Genomic DNA, 25,835 nt, shown 5'->3' on the forward strand with positions numbered 1-25,835 from the left:
GCTTGAAAGAAAGGCGTTTAGGACCTCTCTCCGCGCGTCACAAATAACCCAAATTCCAAGGCAAGGTCACAGAGAAGCCACACTAACCAGGGGCCCAGGAATGGAGTCAAGTTCTCCCAACTCCCAAGAAAAACCCTTCGCGGCATGCATGCACTAGGCCAAGTCAGCGGACCTCTCCCCGAGAAAAGGCCTTAGGAACCGGGAGCCGCGGGCACTTCCACACCCAGATGGGCCTTGAATCCAAAAGCCCATCCAGGCCCATTACTCAGCTACACGGAGAAGCCGAGCGAGCCCCGACCACTCACCCCGCAGCCACTGCGTGCTGTGAAGCCATCTCCAACTAGCTCCGCGACCGAAAGACCATCCGGAAGCGCCCCTCACCAGCCCCAGTCTTCGGCAGCCGCCGGAGCCCAAGAGGTAGCGTAGCACCCGAGGGTCACAGCCCAGCCTCCAGGAGGCCGCCATCTTCCCGGCCTTGTCGCGGGCTGCCCGCAGCACCGCCTGATCGCCCAGTCATCAAGACCCTCCCAGGCCCCGCCTCTTGTCACGTTGGCCACACCCCCTGGCTCCAGTGGTGCGCGTGAGTCTCGGAATCAAGAGGTTCTCCTAGTCCCGCCTCCAACCTCGTTGGCCCCGCCCCTCAGCCCGGAGGCCGCGCCTCTGGATCTCCTGTCCGCGAGGCCCTCCAAGACCCGCCTTCCGCCTTTTGGACCCGCCCCCGAGCTGCCCTCAGCGCCGCCCGATTGCAGCGGTGGTCACGCCACAGGCTGCTCTTAGCCCAGACCAACCTCGGTCCCGAAGCCGCTCAAAGATAGGAGGCCGTGGGTTCCCCTCATCAGGGCCATGTCGGGCTGTCACGCTCCGGAGGGAGACTGCTGCTCGCAGCGCTGCGGCGCTAAGGTAGGGGCGGGGCCGCGGGTGCCCTGTTTGCCCGGACTTGAGGCACAGGTGGCGTGCGGCGGCGGGAGCGGGGCGCCGACCTGGGGGGCCTGGTACTGGTGTGGACGCCACCCCCGCTACCCGCCGCCCTGGCTCCGCAGGCCGATTCGAGGCCACGGCAGTCGCCGTTCCCGAGGCTGGGCTCCCGATGACGGGCGCTGGGCGCCAAACGCTGAAAAAGGGAAAATAACGGAGGAGAGCGCTGCGCATCTTGAGTGTGTTTTGAAACAACTTACCGGGAATACAGGGCAAACGAGGCAACAGGAGGCACTGGAGTGGAAATGGAGCTAAGACTGCCCTCGAGCTTATTTTCTGCGCCCTGGCAATCAGCCCGACGTTTGGCAGGCAGTAGGCGCTCGGGAGACGGTGGCCAAACCGAGGCTGTGCTTCAGTAGCCCCCACTTTCCCTCTCGGCCTGCCTCAGTTTAGAGTGATTATGGGATGATCATCCTTGAGCAGCAGTCAAAGGAAAATCCACCCTCGGGCTGCATCTGCTTTTCATTCACTGGGTATACACCCCAACAGCTTTATGGAATACCTGTGTGCCCAGGGATACAGCGAGGATTAAGACAAATGGCCTGCGGTCTGGAGGAAAACTAGAGGAGTAAACAATTACAATACAATGAGAGAACCCCTGCTTAAGAGGCAGGGATAGCCCCCTAAAATTAGCCCCCTTATTCCTCCTGTTCTTTCTTAGGACTGACTGAAGGTCCCAGTTAAAAAAGTCGTAACGTGGGAGATCTTATTGCGAAATACTTGTCAATCTTGTGGGAATACTCCCACAGCTTAGCAAAAGCTAAGCAAAGACAGCTTAGCAAAGACAACTGTGAAGATGGAATGCTGGACAGGAAAAATTGGATAGAAAGGGGGAAGATGTTGGATACAGGTCAGATAGCTAGGCAGGCGTGCGTGGAAACGGCAGAATCTCTAAGATGTTTCAATAGCATGTGTGTTCATGCCACCAGTAAGTGAATCTTGGTGAAATATTATCTAAAGGAGCATCAAAGAGAGCCTTTTTCAAGGGATCTTAGAATAAACAAGACCTCTCAAACCAAACGTGGCCAACAGACAGCTGGGCCAACAGCTGTGTTTGCTTCACATTGTTCATAAGAAATATCAGCCAACCTTTCAAAATGCAGAACACTTCAGGCTTCTGTTAAAACTTTGGTACATCTGATGGCATGGAGCTTGTATTCCTTCATGGGATCTGGGTTGAGCTGACTAGTGAGTACCACCTAAATGTGCTTGCCAGGTTACAGAGCTCCCCTACCCACAACAGATTTGCATATGCACTTAAATAAACCACGTCCAGTAAGCTTCATTCGGTCCGTGAGCCACCAGTTCGTAAGCTCTGATATAGGACTTTTCTTAATGTAGGAGATGTGATCTTAATTCACAGTGTTTATTGGGCAAAGCACTATCCTGGTAGGTATATATCAAGAGCATGTTCCCTACTTTGTAGGCAGCTAAGCTTAGCTGGGAAATAAACCAAGAACTACTTCTCTTTTTTTAATTTTACCTTACATATCATAGTGTCCTATATATGTCAACCCTGAGTAAATACTTGTTCTTTGCTGTTATTATAACACAAGGCCTTTCAATACCCTTCCCTTGACCTCATCAGTTCTGTACATCTTTACCCCTCCCCTCCACTCTAGCAACGCATTCCCATGGCCATACCCTTCCCTGCTCCACCACTGCCCCTTCACCTCACACCTTTTTGTGGTGAAGGACTTTTCTTTTTTTACTCCGACACTTCTCTCTGTGTAGCCCCCATCATAGGATCTATCATACTGGGTTACAAATAATTAATTGCCTTTACTTAAATGCCTCCCACGCAGACCCCCAAGGGATGGGCTTTGAGGGAGTGTCCCTCAACTACACACATTTGTGTCTCTACAAATATCATTGTGTCCTACTGCAGCTGGCTCCTGGACACCTCCTGGGAGCCCCCCCCCCCTCCCCCAGGAGCTTCCCTTCACATTACCTGAAGTGACTATCCTCAGACCTCACCATCTCCTCTCATTCTTTCCCCCAAACCTGCTTTGAAGGTGACTTCGCCTCCAGAAACACAAAGAAAATGAAGCTGTTAGTTGTGAACATCTTAACTTCGATTTCTTCCTGTTCCCACCTACATTATAATGTTAAGATTAAGAACAAGACATCTAGAATTTGCCAGCGAAAATTGGTTCTGCCAGTTGCCACGTGGGCAGTTTTGGATGCATTAATCTTTTTTTTCTTTTTTCTTTTTTTTTTTAGAGAGAGCAAGTGAATGGGGGAGGGACAGACAGAGAGAGGGAGACAGAATATGAAGCAGGCTCCACGGGGACTGAATCCCACAAACCTGGCATCATGACCTGAGTCAAAATCAAGAATTGGACCTCCAACCAACTGAGCCACCCAAGTGCCTCAATCTTTCTTAGCATAATATAGCTATTATAAGGATTAAGTTGTATATATAAGCTTTTAGAATACTACCTGGCATAAAATAAGTATTCAATAAATATTAACTATGTTTGTTATTAATCGTATTATTACATATCTTCCTTACTTTTCTTCTTCCTCCTAAGATAAATATTTCCCTGGTCTAATTCCAGCTGCTCTCTCTCCACAAAGATTGACCTATTAGGCTTTTGCTTTCCTGTGGTGCTAATCTCTCCCCATTCCCTAATTTTACCTTTTAGCATGAAAGGAAAACTGGTTATTTCCGAGTTTCCTTGACATGCTAAAACTCTTGTTATTAACCAGCTTTCCCTTTGGTTTCCCCATCTGGCCCTTCATAGCCACACTATTGAAAGAGTCTTTAGAATTCTCTGCCTCTAAGTTCTATTCACTTCTTAACCCACTAAGATCTGGCTTCCACACCCAACCCATTAAAACAATTCGTACTTAAGGTTGACCTAATTTACAAAGATAGTTGGCCTAGCAAAAACCCAAAGTGAACCCATCGTTTTTGTGATTGCACCGAGCTGCATTCCTAGAGAAAATTACATAACTGCACCGAGCGGCCTCACTTCATATTCAAGATTTCAACCCCAAATTGACCCTTAACACTGCCCAACAACCATCCCATGTTTCCCCGGTACTTTACTGTCCCACTCCCTGAGAGGACTAGTTTATAACTTTTATTATCTTTTCAAGCCTCTCATACCCCGCCCCCACATCGTTCCTCAGCTGATGGCTTTGTTTATACTTAAGAAAATAGAAGACACCAGCTATGAACTTACTTGCCTTCCTAGCACAAAACCTAGCGACCTGCTGAAACGGGAACCCATCTTCTCATTTTTCAAGATGGCGGAAGCCCAATCTCTCCTCTTGTGCACAGGATCTGCCTCCCCTCTCACATTCAGAAGTTGTTCCTGTCCCTCTCCCTGTCTCTCTTACTGTGAATCAGCCCCCTCTCGGCCAGACTGTTCTCATCAGCATGGCTTCCAAGGCTCTGCGTGACCTGGCCCCTGCAAGTTCATCCGCCTCTCTCAGCACTTTCCATGTCAGCACTCTGCTCCGGCCACCTGGCCTTCTTTCCATCAAATGTGTTAAGCACTGTCTCACTCCAGGGCCTTTACATCTGCTGTCTTCTCTGCCTGGAGTGCTTGCCGCACCCCAGACAAACCTTGTATGTGCAAGCACATTCATTTATTACACACTGGGTTGTTTGTTTGTTTTTCACATTCTGGCTTTAGATTGTCAAGTGCTCAGAGAGGCTTTCCTTAACCACCTTATTCAAAATCAATCTCTGCTACGTTTCTCTTAAGTTGCTTGTTTCCTTCTTCCTACTTATTTAAAAAAAATATTTTTTTAATGTTTATATATTTTTGACAGAGAGCATGAGCGGGGGAGGGGCAGAGAGAGAGGGAGACCTAGAATCTGAAGCAGGCTCCAGACTCTGAGCTGTCAGCACAGAGCCCGACGCGGGGCTTGAACTCAGAGTGGAGATCCCGACCTGAGCCAAAGTTGGACGCTCAACAGACTGAGCCACCCAGGCGCCCCTCCTTCTTCCTACTTATTATAATTTATTCCTCTCTTTGCTCTTTTAAAACTACCCCCAGAATGTAAATTTCTTTAGGGCAGGGACTTTGTCAAGTGTTAGTGGCTGAATTGCCAGGAAATGCTTGGCATACTCCCACCATCCTTCATTGAGACTTGACTCACCCTTCCCTCCTCTGTGAAGCTTTGCCCGACTCCTGCTCCCTCCCACCACTAGCTTCTTCCTCCCACCGGTAAGTGGCTTCCTTGGACTGCCCTGTATTATGTATTGCTTTGTCCTTTCATAACTTCTATACTAGATTGTAAGCTTCTTGAGGGCAAGGGTTTTAGCTTCTTCCTATTCATTTCTTCAGGGCCTGCAGAAGTTTGCCAAATGAATGAATGAGAAGACTCTATAATAAAAAACGAAAGGACAGGTACATAGAGCAAATGCTGTGGCATGGGATTAGAGGAAGGAGCGATCACTTCCTGCTGGGATGATGGCAGAAGGAATCACAGGGGAAGCGCGATAGGGGGCCTGGTGTTAACGCTGATAAGCAGGAGCCTGACAGCTAGAGTCAGTCGCAATAATTGAAAATCCACCACGAGCAATAACAGTGCAAAGAAAAAAAAAGACGCACTTGGTTAGAAAGAAAATATGTCTTAGTTAACTAGTGCTCTCCATAGCAAGTACCCCAAAACTTGGGCTTAAAACCCAAACACTGACTGTCTCGCAGAGTTTGAGGATTAGGAGTCTAGGGGAGTTTGGCTCAAGGTTCTGGCTCAGGGTCTCTCCTAAGGTGGCAGACAAACTGTCCCCTGGAGCTACTGTCATCTCGAGGCCTGATTGCAGCTGGAGCTGCAGGCATGCCACAGTGTCGTTGGCGGGCCTCCATTTCTCACTGATTATTGTCCATACACCTCCAATTCTTCACCACACGGCCTTCTGTGTAGGCTGAGTACCCTCTCCATGTAGCCACTGGCTTGCTCCCCCAGAGAGCAACCAAGACAGAAGCCATAGTGTCTTTATATCCTAATCTCAGAAGTGACACGCTGTCACTTCCCCTGTCCTACTGTAGTCCGTTGGCCACGCAGCCCTAGTACGATGTGAGAAGGGCCTACACCGCGGGGTGTGAATACCAGGAGGCAGAGATCACAAAGAGCCATCCTGGAGGCTGACTACAACTAAGTTGAATAGAACTGAGAGATTTGTATCAAAATGGACTGAAAGAAAATGGGCGAAAAGTAAAATTGGGGCAAGAAAGCAGAAGGACTTAAATAATAGACCAAGGAGGTGCACCTGAGCATTAAGTGATTGGAGGGATGGGGTGCAGTGATCAAAGCAGTATATTCTTTTAGTGCTCATGGGAGAGAGGAGGGTAAGCTAGAGAAGAGGGAGAGAAAGGAGACATTGTAGGCAAGGAGACCAAATAGGGACAGATAACCTTATTCCTCCCCAAATGAGTCCTTGAAAGAGTTTTTACTCAACTGTTGCAAAATAAGAAAATAAGGACAATCAAAAAGTGAATTTCACAAAATTAACACATTCGGTTTAAAGGACAACCTTTTATTTTGAGTCGAACCTTCCTACTCTTTTCTTTATGTTAAAAATGTACTTTTTGGGGGTCGCCTGGGTGACTCAGTTGGTTAAGTGTCCAACTCCTGGTTTCGGCTCAGGTTATGATCTCTTGGTTTTGTGAGTTCAAGCACTTTATCGGGCTCTGTGCTGGCATTGCGGAGCCTGCTTGGGATTCTCTCTCTCCCTCTTTCTCTCTCTGCCCCTCCTCCACTCACACTCTCTGTCTCTCTCAAAATAAATAAACTTAAAAAAAATTAAATAAAATTTTAAAATATACTTTCTTTTTTGAAAAAGGTGATAGTAGATGGTTAAATGTAATTACCGTTATAACTCGGCAACCTTATGTCAGTCCCTAAAATTTAAACTACAACAGCAACAACAAACCCTGGTTTAAAAAAAAATTTTTTTTAACGTTTATTTATTTTTGAGAGACAGAGAAAGACAGGGCGTGAGTCAGGGAGTGACAGAGAGAAAGGGAGACACAATCCAAATCGGGCTCCAGGCTCTGAGCTGTCAGCACAGAGCCTGATGTGAGGCTCGAACCCACAAACGGTGAGACCGTGACCGGAGCCAAAGTCGGACTCTCAACCGACTGAGCCACCCAGGCACCCCTGCGAACTCTGGTTTTAAAAATCAGAAGTCTGGAAATCACTGATCCAGATTATTAGCATAAGGAAACTGATACCCAGAAAGGGTCACGGACTTGCCTTAGGGCATTCAGCTAGTTGGGGGTCAAAGCTGAAGCAAGCCTCCACGCCTTCTCATTTCTTCCAGTCAGTGCCTAACTGGTGTGAAAAAGAGTTTGTAAGTGTGGTGAAAGTGGAAGGGAGAAATAGGGTCAGTGGAGGTAAAGTTGCAAAGAAAGCCAGTACGCACGGAGAGGAGAATGAGATGTGCAGAGAGAAACAAAGCCCAGAGACTGAAAAAATGCCGACAACTTGGCCGTGTCTGAATCCAGTCCCTCCCTTGGGCCAGTGTCAAGAATTTTGAAAGACTGAAATGAGCAGAAAAGATCACTAGGTGTCATGGGCTATCTTTGAGCTATTGTGCAACTCTGTAATTGTAGAATCCTGACAGTAATGCAGATGATTACTGACCCTAGAAATGCAGGCTGCATTCTGGACATTCAGTTGGTTGCTGCCTGGTAGATATTGTCCAGTTTTTCCTCATTTATAAATCCAGAATTCCTAATTACTTATATGGGTGATGTTTTGCCTTCTCTTTGGACACAGCAGTATCATGTTTCTGGTTCCCTCACTAGCTGATGGGTTAAATAATATATTTGACATGTGTTTATTTTATATTTGTTTTGAGAGTCCCCCAGGCAAACCCCTGTCCAAGCAGTACCTCTCTTATGCTTCAATTGAAAGAAAAGGTGGGGGAGGGGAGTAGAATCCTTGTTGGCTGTGAGCAAGTATTTCAGTGACAGTGAAACTGATTTCCATAAAATAACGGGACTGAAAAATCAGAAAAATTAAGTATTGCTTCAAAAACTTTTTAGGCTTTAATGTTTTTGCTATATACAAAATACTGTTAAATGTTTCTCCCTCACACTATAGGACCTCTACTGTCAGAAGTTGATTGCAATCTATCTTCAGTTATGTCTTTAAAAATTCTTACAAACCCAGACATAATAGTAACAGATAAGTAATATTATTGACATTCAGGGGAGAAGTAAATACTAACTAAGCTTCTTGTCAATTCTTAGTGAAATATACATTCTGATACTTACTTTCTTACCATTCTGAACAATTTAGATGATTGCATTTTTACCAAATATATCTGTTAGTTCCCACTGCTACAATTTCCTAAAATTGAAATTTTGTGGGTATGAACAAATGAATGAAACTTTATTAACAGGAACGGCCTTATCATGGTTATCACTGTAGTATGAAGCTGGCTAGTTGCTACAATAACTCAGGACTGGAAGACAAAAGGGAAAGGGGAGACCCATAATAACAGACTATTTTCTATAATGTTTGCAACTTTCTATGCAAATGGATGGTTTTAAGGATTGGAAAACTGTAGGAGTTTTCTCCTTATCTGTTCTTTAATATATAATTAAAATATCACTTGTATCTAAAAAAGAAAATGGCAAATTATACAAGGCATGGATAATTCTGGCTAGATTTTGTAGGGACAGATATAAAGAAAACCAACACAGCTTTATTATTAGTTTTAATTCCAGAATTTTTAACACTTTAAATGGGAGGGAGGTAAAACTTCCAATTATAAAATAAATAAGTCATAGGGATGAAAAGTACAGCATAGGGAATATAGTCAATAATGTAATAACACTGTATGGTGACAGATGGTAACTGCATTTACTGTGGCGAGCATTGCCTAAATTGTCAGAGTTTATTGTACATTGAAAAAACTAATACAACATCGAAAAAAATGGGAGGGAAACTAACATTGTCACACATTGTCCTGGATGCTTTATCTCCATTTTTTTCTCATTTTTAAAAAAACTTACTCACTCCATATCTGGAAGCCTGTAGCACTGTATCTCTTTTTAATCCTCATAATATTCTCATTTTGTAGATTAGTAAACCGATACCCGTAGTCATATAAGCAATAAATAGTGTAACGAAGGTTTGACTTTATGTCCGTTAACTCCTAAGCTGTGTTGAGTCAGAACTTTAAAAAATTTTAACATTCCCATGTTCTTAATTTTACATTTTGAAGTCTACTCCATCAAACTATTATTTATGATAAAATACAAAGTGTATGTAAAATATTAACAGTGAATCGGGGAAAACACTATAATTTCAGAAAGCCAGTGAAGTAGCTAAAAATTTGGTGTGCTCAAGAGTCAGCCCTCTCTGGGCCCAAAGGTATTTCTCCCCTTTATCCAGTGCCAAGATTTATACAGGCAAGCTTCCCAGCTGTGCTTTTGTGCACAGAGGGTCTATTTCTTGTTTACCCTTACCTGGGGGGTATAACCTCTTATCTGGTTTCAAGCCTATGGAGGGATTTTCTATTAGGTACCCCATTCTGAGCACACCCTAGGGTTTATTTCGTGTTTCTGACAGCTTGCATAGCTATCAAAATTGAAGGTCAAGCTCACCAGAGATCTGCAAATACCTTCAGGGAAATGGCTTCAGAGCTTCCCTCCGGGGTAGACTCACTCTGGTTTCTTTTTTTTTTTAACAATTATTTTTTTTTTTTTTAATGTTTGTTTATTTTGAGAGAGAGAGTGAGCTTGCACAAGCAGGAGAGGGGCAGAGAGGAGAGAGAGAATCCCAGGCAGGCTCCCCGCTGTCAGTACACAGCCCAATGTGGGGCTCAATTTCACGAATCATGAGATTGTGACCTGAGCCGAAATCAAGAGTTGGATGCTTAACTGACTGAGCCACCCAGGAGCCCCCACCCTGGTTTCTTTTATGGCCACTGTGAAGCCTTCTTTACTTTTTTGCTAGCTCAGCAATTTAATTTGAAATTTTGTTTTAAACTTTATTCAGGAAGAAAAAATTACTCAACATTTTCAGTTGTTTTCAAAGTTAGATTTCATACTGCCAGAAATGGAATTCATTGCATTTTTCATTATTGTTTTGGGTTTTATTAACTTTAACTTTAAAAAATGGGGAAACATCATATTTTTTTATTCCTAAAGAAGTAATCATTAGACTTAATAAAAATAAGCTCTTACTTTAACTAGATTTATTGTGCTGATCACTTACAATATATACAGATACCTACTCTTTATGTTATCCACTTGAAACTAATATAATGCTATATGTCAATTATACTTCAATAAAAATACATGAATAAAAGCTCTATGTTCATCCCAGCATATATACATTTGTTCCTATACACACATATCTTCATACAAATGGGCCCAGAAAGTATTACTTGTGATTGCTTCTGAGTGAGTCCTTTCTATGTTTTTTTCTTGACTTTATATTCCATAGTGAGTATATATTGATTTTGTAATAAGCAAAAACAATGTAATCACTATGGAAAAAAGACATTTTAGAATAAAAATAAAATCAGACCAACACAGAATATGAACAAATAGCTGTCATATGTATATCATGACTTAACTGAATAAGATGTTTTGTGTAAGGAAATTTGCTGGACAGACCAAAACATGTTCCTTTCAGCACTAAATTCTATTTTATTTCAGCCATTGCAGTAGATGCTTTGCATTATATACTGGGCATTTCCCCACCTTGTTCTTATAGCCTATTCCATAGTGTTGGACTATATGGCCCTATCCTGAATAATTCCAGGTTGCCAAATAACATAGATCTACTTTCTAAACATCAAAAACAAATTATGGGGGCACCTGAGTGGCTCAGTCAGTTAAGTGTCTGACTTCAGCTCACGTCATGACCTCATAACTCGTGGGTTCGAGCCCCACATCGATCGGGCTCTGTGCTGACAGCTCAGAGCATGGAGCCTGCTTTGGATTCTGTGTCTCCCTCTCTTCTGCCCCTCCCCAGCTCACACTCTGTCTCTCTCTCTCCTTCAAAAATAAACATTAAAAAAAAAAAAGTTTTATAAAAACTTTAAAAAACAAAGTATGTTTTGTAATAGTTTTCTCCCTCATGGTACCCTCTCTATAGTAGATTTTCTTGGCTTCTTAGCAAAGATGTCAGCTAGAAAAGTCACCCAATAATATAATGTCTGTTTGAAAAATCCTTATCTTCTTTTTAAGGACAAGGAACATCCAAGATACCTGATCCCAGAGCTTTGCAAACAGTTTTACCACTTGGGCTGGGTCACCGGGACTGGAGGAGGAATTAGCTTGAAACATGGGTAAGTTTCTGCCTGATGTCATTTCTGAGAATTCTCCATGTAAGTAGCCCATGAAGAGCCTAATACGTGTTATGTACAAAGAACAACTGGTACTCAGTTTTATGTGATAGTGAAAGTATCTAGTTTCTAAATGGAGAAATGAGTATTTGTGTAACTGAATGACAAGTGTGTAGAAGTTGTACATACAATAAATACCTAAGGATTTAAGAATCACAATTTCTAAACAGAATAATTTGGTCCTCGGTCTTTGGAGTCCCAAAGTTAAATTACACACTGCCAAGTATGTTTCTATGTCTGGAATTAGAAAGGGTCCCTTCTTGGGAATGCAAGCTGGTGCAGCCACTCTGGAAAACAGTATGGAGGTTCCTCAAAAAACTAAAATTAGAACTACCCTACGACCCAGCAATTACACTACTAGGCATTTATCCAAGGAATACAGGTGTGCTGTTTCGAAGGGACACATGCACCCCCATGTTTATAGCAGCACTATCAACAATAGACAAAGTATGGAAAGAGCCCAAATGTCCATCGGTGGATGAATGGATAAAGAAAATGTGGTGTGTGTGTATATATATGTGTATATATATATATATATATATATATATATATATATATATATCGTGTGTGTGTATATATATATATATATACACACACAAAATAGAGTATTACTCGGCAATCAAAAAGAATGAAATCTTGCCGTTTGCAACTACGTGGATGGAACTGGAGGGTATTATGCTAAGTGAAATTAGTCAGTCCGAGAAAGACAAATATCATATGACTTCACTCATATGAGGACTTTAAGAGACAAAACAGATGAACATAAGGGAAGGGAAACAAAAATAATATAAAAACAGGGAGGAGGACAAAACATAAGAGACTCATAAATACGGAGAACAAACAGAGGGTTACTGGAGGGATTGTGGGAGGGGGGATGGGCTAAACGGGTAAGGGGCACTAAGGAATCTACTCCTGAAATCACTGTTGCACTATATATATACTAACTAATTTGGACGTAAATTTAAAAAAATTAAAAATAAAATTAAAACAAAAAAAGGGTCCTTTCTAGGTAAGCAGGATTTGTTTCAAGGGTTCAGATACGGATTTTAAAGTCACTTAAACACAGATTACGAACCATCAAAAGTACTAAAAATTACATTTTATTAAGTCAAAAGACGACATTATGCCTTTCTAAGTGCATCATGTATCATCATTCATGGATAGCACCTGCTGGTCTTTGTTGCTCAGAAGATAAAACAAGAAGGACTGGTTGAAACAGAAAGAATTTTACTTGTTCATTAGGTATGTTCAGTGTCTTTCCTCCAAGAAGTTAAAGAAACAAGTGACTATCAGTAATGAAAATACAAGTTGTAGAAACTCATTCTTTCAAGTGTTTCTCGAATAGGATGAATGTTTTTTTTCTCCTGAACTGTTTTAGGAATAGTAATATCTGGAGGCTGAATGTTAAACTGAGTAACTTGATTTCTTTCTTTATCCTAATTCACTTTAACAAAATTGAATTAATATAACATTTATATAATATCGAGTCTATATAGTAATACCGCCAAGGGGGCTGCATTTTGTAGAAAGGAATGGAATGGAAAATTTAATCAGAATGCTTAGAACAAAAGAGATTTTTCAGTATACTACAGGATGATGCCAGTGAAATTTCATCTACTTCAAATTACCGAGTAACTCATGGAATAGTAATTGAACTGTGGGCAACGTCAATAGGGACCCAGCTGTCACAGTTCCATGTATAGGGATGCACGCAGTCTGGAAAGATCATGTTCCTCATGGTGCATCGCACATCCATCCGTGCCTCCTCTCTGACTGTCAACCCAGTGCTCCATCAATCCAATTCAGCATTTGGCAGGTTTTCAGATTATTTTGCCAAAGCTTTCAAGTTGACTGTTCAGACCAAAGTCCTAAGATAATGACATTTGTCGCTAAGATAATGACATTTGTCACTGTTGTTTCATTTATCCATTTAGTTGAGTTCCCAATAATTTGGTTTCTCAGCTATATTTGTAATAAATCATATTCTAAACATTGCCTTTAGTTAACTGCTTTTTATTTGCATATGCAGAAATTTATGTATGTACAAATATGTACAAAATACTTCTATCAAACTGAGTTCAAATAACCATTTTTGAAGTGGCTTTTTAAATAAATGGCAGTGATGGGGCACCTGGGTGGCTCTGTCAGTTGTATTTGACTCTTGAATTTTGGCTCAGGTCATGATCTCATGGTTCGTGAGATCCATACTGTCAGCGTGGAGCCTCCTTGGGATTCCCTTTCCCCCTCTCTCTCTGCCCCTCCCCTGCTCGCTTGCTCTCTCTCCCTCACTCTTTGTCTCAAAACAAATAAACATTAAAAAAATGGCAAAGTGAAAATGGAATGCAAATCTCAAAAGTAAATTTATTTATCATAAAGACATAAAAGACTATGTTCTTTCTAGAAGAACTTTACTAACCCATGCACTGAAAATGTGTGTGGTCACCCTAAAACACTCACGGGGCACCTTTTAAAATTAAGTGGTTTTTACAGCACTACAATCAATTTATGGGGACATTGCATCATAAGCGAAAATGTTTGGTCCTTGGTTAGGTTCTTAATGGGTGAGGAGCTCCTCCTGGGGGTCACGGGTGGAAATAGCCCCAGTTTTATGGCATTGTTTGGAATGTTATTAAACGTGTGCTTTGCAAAGTAAGATGGGTAATTTGTAGTAAAATGTTGAATTTTTTTCCTCATATTTAAATGACTTCATAAACCCACATCATTAACTATCTACTATGTTATTCTCGTGTTATAGGTGAAAGTTTGGTTTTCTTTGATGCTTAAAGCAAATAAATTTGGAATGAAGGACAAACCCAATAGATTATGTTTGGAGATATAAAATTATTTACTGATTCCAAGGTTTGGCTGATACCATTTTAGATTATACTACTTGTGTGTGGTACCAAAAGATGTGTATAAAAGACAGCTTAAGATACATATGAGAGTTAAATCAGAAGGAGGAAATAGAAGAGCAAGAAAATGACAGTAGTCGAAGCAATTCCAAGACACTCAGCAGCCATTGTGTTTAGGTTGGGGCACTACCATTCACATTTAGCATTTCCTGTTTTCATGGTGTGATATTGTAACGTGTCAGAGACACCAGTCCTATTCATGCTATTAAAATTAAATTTGATAAACCTGTAGTGTAGACACGATATGTGAGGTATATTATGATTTTAAATTTAAAAAAAAAAATTTTTTTTTTGAGAGACCACAAATGGGAGGGGCAGACAGAGGGGGACAGAGGATCCAAAACAGGCTCTGAGCTACAGCAGTGAGCCCAATGGGAGGCTTGAACTCAGGAACCACGAGATCATGACCTGAGCCAAAGTCGGACGCTCAACCGAACCACCCAGGTGCCCCTAGATTTAAATATTTTTAAATAGCTAGGCAGTAAATAAAAATAGACGCAACTGAACATAGATGTGTTTTGAACTCTTGAATTTTGTTTCCCTCCTTATGGAATAGTGAAAGAGCAGGCAGTACCGAGAAATAAATCTCAAAACTTAATACTTCAGATGCAAAATGCTTTTTGTTTGTGGCTTACGGCACCAAGTAAATACTTCCCTTCTAGTCTTTGGCACATTTCCCTCCTAAAATAAAGGCTCTCGGGGCGCCTGGACGGCTCATCAGTTAAGTGTCCAACTCTGGATTTTGGCTCAGGTCATGACCTCAGGGTCCTGAGATCAGGCTCTGTGCTGGGCATGGAACCTGCTTAAGGTTCTCTCTCCCTCTACCCCTCCCCCACGCTCTCTCTCAAAAATAAAATAGAGTTTCTATCATCTTTACATTTTTATCCAGGTACCTCCTTCTTTGTAGATGTAAATATGTATTTTTTCTAAAACATATTTAGCTCGTCTTTTAACTACCCAAAGTTGATCAGTTTTGTGTTCACAAAGGGAGCAATAAAAACAGATTCAGATTACGAAATCACTTGAATAAACAGAATACCCTGGATTTTCCCACTTTGTAGATGGAGTATATTTACTAACAGGCTGTTTTAAACTTTATTTGGGTCTGTTCCCAGGACTGCATACATTTCTCCCCACACAAGAAGACTTAGCCTACAAGTCCACTGACTATATATCACACATGAGTCTAGAATTTCTTCCATGTTACATAAGGAAAGAAGCTTTGGATCCCCAGTATTTGCAGAGTCCCAAAGAACTCTGATTCCACTGGTTCCAGAGGAATGCCTCTCTGTTTTCTTATGTCGTGGGTTTTTTTTATGCAACAAAGCTCTTAAGTGAGCTATTTCATGAAAACACCTGAATGTAGCTTACTGTGGTTTGGATTTCACTCCCATTACCAGACATTTCTTTTCCAGATCTTAGTTTACCCGTGGATCCTTAAAGGAACTTTCATTTTTGTCAGTTACAAGTCTATGGGTTTATTAATAACTGGATTGATGGCTTGACTCAATATAGGCCATCATCCTCATTATTCACCAGGAACCAGTGTCCCTACATCCGTGTCTCAGCGGCAGAAGCTGGAGCATTCAGGTGCTGGTATTTCTTTCAATCGCATGTATGTGGCAGCTCTTTACTACCTTCTGGGAGCCACTGAAACTGACAAAGGAGACAAAGGAACTCTGTTGAGGCTGGAGAGAATTTAGAGAAGATCTTGAAGTTAATTTCCCAATCAAATTTGAGAGTACTTTGTGACAAATGGTACATTATAGCATCTCCCCTAGCACAACATTCTGTAACAGACACATCTCCAGATGGAACCGTGCCTTTTATCCATATTTTTAACTTTCCACAGTTGTTTCAGCTTTATTACCAAATAGTTTCACAAGAAAGATGTGCTTTTCAAATAGGAAGCATATATTCCACCCAAAAAGTAGCTTAATGTTAATGCTGTAATTTAATAAGGTGTCCAGCAGGGGTCCCTGAACTTCATGTTTTATAAGCAGAGCATTTCAAGCACTAAAATTAAACTTGATCCCTTGTGAGACAGAGATCATCTGCTCAAGAGCATATCTTCCCCTGATTGGATTTTGTAGTAACTGTTCCACATTTAATGAGGTAAACTGCAATCTCATGCTAAAGATGCCAAAGACTTGTTTTATTTCCCATAATCAGATAAAAATCTGGTTACCATTGATTTTGCACTGTAAACAGAAATAAAGAAATATATATGAAAACTGTCAACATTTTACTGCATCACCAACATTACGTTTGTCATGTAATTACAGTGCGTTAGTAATTTGTTATTCTTTCTATACAGCACACATCAGTAATTAATTCAAGCAGCTTTCTGTGTGATTTGATTTATAAAGAATATTGATGATTGGACTGTAAGAATACACTTGCCTTTGTTCAAAAGCAGAACAGTAGAGTTAAATACATACCAATTTCTACATTTTGTGTTACCAGCGATGAGATCTACATTGCTCCTTCAGGAGTGCAAAAGGAACGGATTCAGGTATGTTAAAGGTTCCTTCTTGACCCCAAAGCTCTTTTCTTCTCTACTTGACTATTATTGTTTTGTGAAATGGAATTAATTTTAAAAGAAGTTTTGAGGGGGGGTTATATTGATAATTTAAATGAATAATCAATAAACATTTCTTAAGTAACTATTAAATTTTTTTTTTAAGGTGAACCTCCATGCAACTAATATTTTTGAATTGTCATTCATCCTCTAGAGGGCACAAGTGAATGGCACAATCTTAAGTCCTACTACAAAGTGATTATAATTTTTCAGCATTATAACACTGTCTTTATCAGGCTGGTAGGGTGATCACGTTGATGGTCTCAATGGACCAAACTGACTCATATTAAACAATAGCAAAGCTATTCCAATCTAAGTTATAAAACTTTATTTCAGATTTTTGAGAAGTCTCATTCCATATTAATGCTGGAGTGCTGAAAATTTAAACATAACACTTAACTCCTAAGGCATAATCCTTCATTAATAAAACATTTATATTGTAGTTTGTAATAAACCCTGGCAAATGAAAGTCACAAGTCAGAAGTATGCATGCACTACTAGGAAAAATCTGTGGATCTGCTTAATTACTTCAACTTTAAGAATAATATACCTCACTGAGATTAACATGTCTGAGTACCAGTTCACTTTCTCAGGAGATAAGAAAATTCTACTCTATATTTTTCCTCCTATGATGACATATGAAGAAAAAACTGTAACCCCCATCTTAGAATGATGATTTCTTTGTAGAGTTTCTCTGAAATATAGTTGTGAAATGACAGGGGAAAGCCAAGAAGCTAAGTTGATGAAGTATCATTACATGCATATGAAATTTTCCATATCAATTGTTTATTCAAATTCTAAAGGAAGAATTACAGCTCTCTTGAGAATATTTTTATCAGTAGAAAACAGTTTTTATTTCTCAAAATGGCTGAAACATTTTGGAAGAGAAACAATTATATGAATATTTAAAAGATGGGTTAAATATGCATACATGCATCTTAGCACACACCAGAAAGGGGACACTTCTAATTGATATCGTATAAGCCTTTTTTTTCTTCTCTGCCCCCCTCTACAAACAGCCTGAAGACATGTTTGTTTGTGACATCAATGAACAGGACATAAGTGGACCTCTGCCGCATAAGAATCTTAAAAAAAGCCAGTGCACTCCTCTTTTCATGAATGCTTACACAATGAGAGGTAGGCAGAAAATGTATTCACCATAAAGAACTATTTGCTACAGAGTAGGTTTTCTAAATAATTGTAATTATTGTTGTAGTTAACATTTCTCGAACACCTACTGTGTGCAAGAACTTTAATTATGTTAACACTTTCAGTGCTCACATCAGCCCACGTGGAAGGCCCATTGTTACTCCATTTTGTGTTCGAGAGGACAGAGGCTCTGGGAGATTTTCCTAAAATAAATAGCTAGTGAGTCCTGGGGCCAGAATTCCAACCTAGTATGACTCCACTAGATTGTCGGGTTGACTGACAACACTATATTTACAATCAGATGCCTACTTCTAGTGTAGAGGTCTACCTCCGGGAACTTGTAGAAGGTAAGTAAGATTACAAGTGAGGGAAAATTGTGGCCTTTACTTTTAGTAGGAATAGTGCTGTCTCTCTCTCTCTCTCTCTTTTTTTTAGTGTACCATATGATAAAAGTAGGAGTCTTATTTCAATTCCCAGAATTTGTAATAGCAAACCAGTCTGGAAAGGTTGAGCCTAGAGGACGGTGTGAAAATAGAAAATTATACCTGAAACACCAGAGCAATAAAGTCATTACAACCATGCTTTTTATAGCCCCTGAATGAAATCTGTTCTGAGCATGGTCTCATGCTGTGTTCTGTTCCCGGACACTGTCAGCTGCTCCCGACAGCGTAAAATCTCAGGAACAGATGCTAACAGCATGAAACATCTCTCCCAGCATAAAGCGAAATAAACTTCCAATTGCAAAAATAGCCATTACTGAATTTTATAGCATACAAATCCTTTTTTAGGTAAATCCATTAAAACCCTGCAACCCCGATGCCACCGAGACATGGCCCGCACTCTGAAGCCTAACTCCATGATTAAGGGTCACCATGACCGTGGTTTAAACCCAAGTGCCACTACTGCTATCTGTGAACCGCAGACAAGTGATTTAACATCTCTGAACCCCCGTTTCCTTGACCATTAAGTCGGGGGCATAGAATTTACATCTCTGGTTGTTGTGGGGAACTGAAGATCAAGAGATCACACGTAATGGGGATTTGCCCAGTGCCTGGCACAGAGGAACTCCTAATTAAATGGGAATATTGGACTATGATCTCCATGATTATTCTAGTTACACTTCAGACCATCTAAAAGCTATTTCTTAAGCATGTGTATTGTGCATTGCCCCAATGCTGATAAAGTTTAAATGCTTTTTGCAGCTTTGCAGCTTCTGTTAGTATTTCTCTCTTCCTACCTCCATCCCTCCCCTCCTATCTACTGCCAACTTATTATTCCATGCCAAGAAAAACAAGGTCATCATCAGATACAAATAAATGTATGTGATATATAATATATATATGATATGTGATATATAATATATATGTTATGTATATATACTATATATCACTTATCATATATATATTTTTAAAGGTATCGTTTTGTTTTCCCTGAGTATGTGACTTTCTTCTCCCTCCTCCAGGAGCAGGTGCAGTGATTCATACCCACTCAAAAGCAGCTGTCATGGCCACCCTTCTCTTTCCAGGACGAGAGTTTAAAATTACACATCAAGAGATGATAAAAGGAATAAGGAAATGTACTTCGGGAGGGTATTACAGGTATTTTTTTCTATTTTTGCTTAAGTAATTTCAAAAGTATTTTTTCTGTCTTTTGATAAAGAGGCTGCTGATCTTTTTTATGCCTTTAATGAGATGTTGTGGGATCTATGTTAAGTAATACCCCACTTAATATTACACTTCCAGATCTGTTCTCAGTGACACAAATCAGACGCCACCCTTCCTCCTCCCCACCACCACCCCAGCCTTGGTAAATTATTAGCAACATGAATAATGAAACCGTTTGTCAGAGTTAAGTGGAAAACCCTTGGCTGAGCTTTCTATAGAGATGGAAAGATTATGTTCCTGTATGGAAGCACCCTGAGAGCGTGGTCTCTTCGTGAGTTCAAGACCCGTGTCGGGCTCTGGGCTATCAGCCCAGAGCCCGGAGCCTGCTTCAGAGTCTATGTCTCCCTCTCTCTCTGCCCCTCCCCTGCTCACACTCTGTCTCTCTCTCTCTCTCTCTCAAAAATAAATAAATGTTAAAATTTATTTAACATTAAATAAATGAGTTCAAGCCCCACATCGGGCTCTGTGCCGACAGCTCAGAACCTGGAGCCTGCTTTGGACATGTGTCTCCCTCTCTCTCTGCCTCTCCCCTGCTCATGCTCTGTCTCTCTCTCGTGCTCTCAAAAATAAAAAAAAAAAATTAAATTAAATTAAAACAAATTTTTAATTTTTTTCAAATTTAGTATTTCTAGAATATTTTCATATTTACAATTATTTCAATTAAGTAGATCTATGTATTTTTATAATTTTTCAGTATGGAAAGTGGCATTAGATGGTATAGAATGGAGGCCTTCTAGATAAAATCAACCAAATCCGCCAGCCCACCAAAATGTTCGCCAATCTAGAATACAGGGATGGGAAGAAATGCGTTCTCGGTGTTCAGGTACAAGCTAAGCATTTCATTTGAATGTACTGGCATTCTTATTCCTGAGCTGCTTAATTTGCCCGAGGGCCTGATCCTACCTTACCTTGCTTAGAGGAAACGGGTGCCAGTTTTTCTAAAGTGTTCTTAACAGCAGTATCTTATTGTTAATCCACGTAGTAGAATCCATGTACATGTTTAAACGAGTGTGCCGGGAACTCAATATGACTTGATTTTAGTTACTATTTATTGTATGCCTACAGCATTACTCAGCACTGCAGAGTATCTATTTACAAAAGTGAAATGTTTAAATTATGGAAGTGTACATACTAAGGAAAGGATAGCCCCACATTGCCTTTCCATTCTGGGTCTCCAAGGAGAGGCATTGTGTGTGCTATTAATTTCATCAGCGTTTGGTTGCTTTGGTGAAGAAATAAAAGCAGGTGAGAAGGAGGCGTGAAAGGGCAGGTAGAGGGACAGCAGAGAGCCTTCTGGAATTCTGTGAGAAAAAGAATGGCCCGAACCAAGACATGCCACTTCTTACGCATCATAACAGACACGCTTCATAGATCACTTTAAACGTTTCTGATTTTAAAGAATACAAACCTTTTTGAAATGTCTTTTGCAATTCTATTTGATCCTGGCTGGGAAGTCAGTAACAGGGTCATTATCACAGCTCAGGAGGCAGTGATCTTTCTTCAGAATTTGGGGAGAATCCTAAGAGTCCAGTTTTCAAAAGAAGGGGCAGTGAAGGCTGGGCGAAGGAACAAAGGAGGGTTTTGATACTCTGTATTTTTTAAGTCCAGCTTGAAAAACAAAAACTTTCAAATACACACCTAATTCTCCTCAGGGGAGGTTACCGTATGTATGTAAGTGTGGTTGTCCTTCCTTCCGGCAGCAACACGGGTGGCCTGTGGCAGAGTGAAAAGCACACTGTTTAGAGGTCAGAGGACCATCTTGGCTCTGTTCCTCATTTGACTCAGAAGGAATAGTGTTCAGTCTGTAAAGTGGGTGGCTTGGGTTGAATTTCAGGTCTCATTTTGCTGTGATATTATTTTACTCAGGAAAAGATGTCTGACTTTTCAGTGTATGCTAGAGGAAAATATATGTTTGTGATTCTCTTGGCCAACATTAGGAAAGATCTGGGGGGCGTCTGGCTGGCTCAGTCCGTTAAACGTCTGACTTCGGCTCAGGTCATCAACTCGCATTTTGTGAGTTCGAGCCCCACGTCAGGGGCTGACAGCTCAGAACCTGGACCCTGCTTTGGATTCTGTCTCCCTCTCTCTCTGCCCCTCCCCTGCTTGCACTCTGTCTCTCTCTCTCAAAAATAAGTAAAGATTAAAAAAAAAAAAAAAGAAAGAAAGATTTAGGGCTAGCAATTCATTCTTTCCATATTTAAGAATATCCTTCAATTACCTCCATTTCACTTAAGTGAAATAATAAACATCTCCATAATGCTGCTGGTAGTGGTTGGCCAGGCTCTTTATCACGTGACAGCTCCTTAGCCTATACCTGCCCTAAAGTAGCAATTTTTGGTAAAACTTTACTTAGAACTTCTTTTGTTGTTGTGAAGTTTGGCCATTATAGAGGTAGCGAAAAAGGAGATGTTACTTTAACAAGGGAAGAGAAATTTATGTAAAAGGGAAAACACGTCCGAGTTTGACTGGGTATAAATGACCTCAGAGATAGACTTAATTTTACCAGTATCTAAGTTATTTGCGTAAATATTATTACATGAACAGAAAGGAAATGCATATTCTGATTTTTTCACACGTATTTACTGAAAACAGGTGGAAGTAAAAGAAGTTCTAATGCCACAGACTTGAGAATGTTCTGAAAGTACTATCACACCTTTAATAGTTATTTCCAGAAGGTTCTTGCTAACCCAGTACTATAAACCACACCCGTATGTATTTATTTGCCTGAGACACTTCGAGGTCTTGCAGAGATAAAATAAAATGGTTTTGTATCTTTGGAAAATCCATACTTAATAAGTAGTTCAATTGTTAATCCTTTCTATGTTTCTGGTTCTCGGATCTATCATTTCTTATCTCCTATTAAAAATACTATGATTGTCTCTGCCTCAAGGAAATACTTGTATGATCTTGATAATTTCTTTGTTAGGTTTTGGTATCCTATACAAATTTCTGCCACTTAGAATAATACCTGCCAGATTCCCAAGGCGTCTTTTGATACAGCTCTCTATGCAAGATATGCAGAATAACATGCAAAATCTTGTTCATAACGTGGAGTGGCTTTCGGATACAAAGAGGATGTCTAGTTGGTCCGTGAAAAAAATTGTAAATTTTACATATGAATACCTTTATTTGTTTTAGCGGGAAAAATGGCTTGTTTTGTCCCATAGGTATGATGATATGTTAGTGGTACCCATTATTGAGAATACACCTGAGGAGAAAGACCTCAAAGAACGAATGGCTCGCGCGATAAATGAATACCCAGACTCCTGCGCGGTCCTGGTCAGGCGTCATGGAGTGTACGTCTGGGGAGAAACCTGGGAGAAGGCCAAAACCATGTAAGTATCCATCAAAGGGCATTTGGGACAAGTCACTATACTCCAGATGTGAAGAGGGAATGAAGTGTGTTTTATGATTTGAAAGGAAGTACGACTTTTTTGTGTGTTATTGGTCAAAGTGGTTTAAATTTAAGTCATCTGGGGGTGCCTGGGTGGCTCAGTCGGTTAAGCGTCCGACTTCGTCTCAGGTCATGATCTCGCAGTTCGTGAGTTCAAGCCCCGTGCCGGGCTCTGTGCTGACAGCTCGGAGCCTGGAGCCTGGAGCCTGCTTTGGATTCTGTGTCTCCCTTTTGCTCTGCCCCTCTCCTGCTCATGCTCTGTCTCTCTGTCTCAAAAATGAATGAAAACAGGGGCGCCTGGGTGGCTTGGTCGGTTAAGCGTCCGACTTCGGCTCAGGTCATGATCTCACGGTCCGTGAGTTCGAGCCCCGCGTCGGGCTCTGTGCTGACCGCTCAGAGCCTGGAGCCTGTTTCAGATTCTGTGTCTCCCTCTCTCTCTGCCCCTCCCCTGTTCATGCTCTGTCTCTCTCTGTCTCAAAAATAAACAAACGTTAAAAAAAAAAATTTTTTTTAAATGAATAAAAACATTTAAAAAAATTTAAATTTAAGTCTGTTATTTCTAGATACTTGATTTGCATTATGTATTCATTTATTACAAAATATTTATTGGACAAGCTGTTATTTGGCGAGATACTATGCACTTGATACAAAGGAGAAGGAAACAGCTCTTTTTCTCCCAAGTGTAAGGCTAGAAGGGAGAATAAGGCTAACCCAAGTTAATAATGATTTGCTACATTTATTTCAAAAAGTGACACGGAGTAAAAAATTTAAATTTATGTAAGTAGTATATTTTAAACTCCCTTTTATTTCCTGAGATGCTTGTAATATGGTTGCATGATTCAAAATGATTCCTTTCCATGTTTTAATAATGCTGGGGGCAAAATGAGAAAAATCTGGCCTGGAATTGAGAAAAAAACAATGCACTAGGAGCCGGCTTAGCCTGATGGAGAGGAGAAATGTGGGAGGGCTGGAGAACTCTCTTTCACTAAGACCTTCCGTTCTTTGCTTTTTCTTTTCCAGGTGTGAGTGTTACGACTATTTGTTTGATGTGGCCGTGTCCATGAAGAAAGTGGGCCTGGATCCTACACAGCTTCCGGTTGGAGAAAATGGAATCGTATAAGCCAAGTGAAAATGTAATTCTGTACACCAAGCCTATCTTGATTATTATGCAAATGAAACTTGATTATTCTTTTTAATGAATTGAACCTTCCCATGATACTAGTAAGTCACTAAACACTGAAGATGGTCACCCTGAATCTACTTCTGACGTTGGACGATATTTGCTTGTATTCTTGGAATTTTAAATGGCAATGCAGTGAAATAAAAAATTTTATAATGAAGGTTTTTTTTTATGCTTACTTTTAAATCCTTAACAGCAAAATATCCTCACTTAAATTAATTCCTTTTTTACGTACACTCCCAGAGAAACCCTTTTATTCTCTAAAGTTGCTGAGGATACCCAATTCGTGAGAAAATTTCCATTCATTATGAAATGAGCATTTTCTTATTTTAATATTGGCATCATGAAACGTATGTGAAAAGTTAAAGCCAAGTGTATCTCTCCATATTGACGTCAAAACAATTTACAGGTTTCCCCTGTTTGCTGTAGTGCTTCCTTGTAACAAAGCATAAAGGCACTCATTTCATACCGGAATCAACTGTGAAATTCCCACCGACTCCAACTCTACTAGCCAAACCAACCCTAACCAAACCAGTGATATAATCAGAAAGCGTTTTCCTTCAGGAAGCCAAAAGCAACATCACCTTGATCATAAAGGTTTCACTTGGTTAGTGCTTTTTTCAGTGGGGGGAGAAAATCAATAAGGCACCATCTGCACAATCTGAAGCTCATCTACCCCCCTCTCTGTTTACTGCCCTCTCCCCTTCAAGTACATTGACCCTAGTCCTCTCACTCCAGGCCCTCGACCAGACCCTTTGTCGTTATCCAGGACCCCCTTCATGCCCTTGCTTCCCTCCTTTTGAAGCCCAGATGGCGGCCCCATATTTGCAGCATTTCATTGCAAACATCCCAACGCCCTGGGATGGGGATGGCCCGGTGGGAAAAAATTACACAACTCTGTTGATTGATCCCGCTTCAGATCTAGGACCACACACGTCAGGTGGACCCTCAATACTGCCAAGCAAACTTCCTATGATTCCGTAGTAAATTCATTCTCCCAACCTCAGGACTGTCTCTCCTGGCCCTTATCTTTCATCAAATTTCCAATATTCACCCCCCTCCCCAACACACACACACACACACACACACACACACACACACACCAGATGACAACCTCTCATACTCACAGAGATAAAATAGATCCATTCCAAAGAGAACTAATCTTTCCAGTTAACGTTTCCACCAACCTTCCTGCCTACAGCCTTCTTTGCCACTTTTCTTGTACAAAGTTGGTTCTAAGGCCAATTCTTCCACTTAGGCCTTGGATCCAATGCCCTCTAGCCTTCTCAAGGACTTTGCTTCTGCAAGGATCCCCACATCAGTCCCTTTTCTCTTTTGTACTGGCAATTTTTTGCTCTCTTAACTGGCTCTTTTTTATTGGTATAAAAACATGCTGAAATATCATCTATCTTAAGTCACACACACACACACACACACACACACACACACACACCAGCCTTCAGTTCATCCAGCACCTTTAGAGCAAAAATTTTTGAAAGAGTTGTCCACTTTTCTGTCAACCATTTTCACTTGTTCCTGACTCCCTCCAGGCAGGCCACACCACTCCACTGAAAGAGATTTACCAAGAATAACAAAACCCCCCACCTCCTCAGCCTCTTTGAATGCTTTCTTTCCTTCTTTGTCTTGAAT

At 40.9% G+C, this 25,835-nt stretch overlaps 2 protein-coding genes across 3 annotated transcripts in view; one reads left to right on the plus strand and one right to left on the minus strand.

Annotated features, from left to right (window-relative positions):
• The window catches only part of PDHX (pyruvate dehydrogenase complex component X), a 72,649-nt gene extending 72,108 nt beyond the window's left edge, over positions 1-541 (minus strand). The window contains exon 1 of one of the 2 annotated variants that reach the window (XM_060606330.3): positions 306-541. In XM_060606330.3, coding sequence (XP_060462313.1) covers positions 306-465 — 160 coding nt within the window. In that variant the 5' untranslated portion in view covers positions 466-541. The remainder of the gene's footprint in view (positions 1-305) is intronic. The other variant, XM_060606331.3, reaches the window with a different exon arrangement.
• On the plus strand, positions 495-24,345 carry APIP (APAF1 interacting protein). The gene is made up of 7 exons (XM_060606333.3): positions 495-900; positions 11,148-11,248; positions 16,684-16,732; positions 17,818-17,935; positions 19,410-19,545; positions 22,779-22,946; positions 24,026-24,345. The coding sequence occupies exons 1-7, from the start codon at positions 844-846 to the stop codon at positions 24,123-24,125; spliced, it is 729 nt and encodes a 242-aa protein (XP_060462316.1). The 5' UTR covers positions 495-843; the 3' UTR covers positions 24,126-24,345.
• Positions 24,346-25,835: the final 1,490 nt, after the last annotated feature.

Source organism: Panthera onca, chromosome D1, assembly GCF_046562875.1.
Source record: "Panthera onca isolate mPanOnc1 chromosome D1, mPanOnc1 haplotype 2, whole genome shotgun sequence".
In the NCBI taxonomy this organism is placed as follows: domain Eukaryota; kingdom Metazoa; phylum Chordata; class Mammalia; order Carnivora; family Felidae; genus Panthera; species Panthera onca.

Bases quoted from the DNA above. Each gene is read 5' to 3' on its own strand.
- APIP (XM_060606333.3), top strand. From the start codon at position 844: ATGTCGGGCTGTCACGCTCCGGAGGGAGACTGCTGCTCGCAGCGCTGC. The intron at 11,249-16,683 runs GTAAGTTTCTGC...TTGTGTTACCAG, and splicing joins GGAATTAGCTTGAAACATGG to CGATGAGATCTACATTGCTC. The intron at 17,936-19,409 runs GTAGGCAGAAAA...TCCCTCCTCCAG, and splicing joins GAATGCTTACACAATGAGAG to GAGCAGGTGCAGTGATTCAT.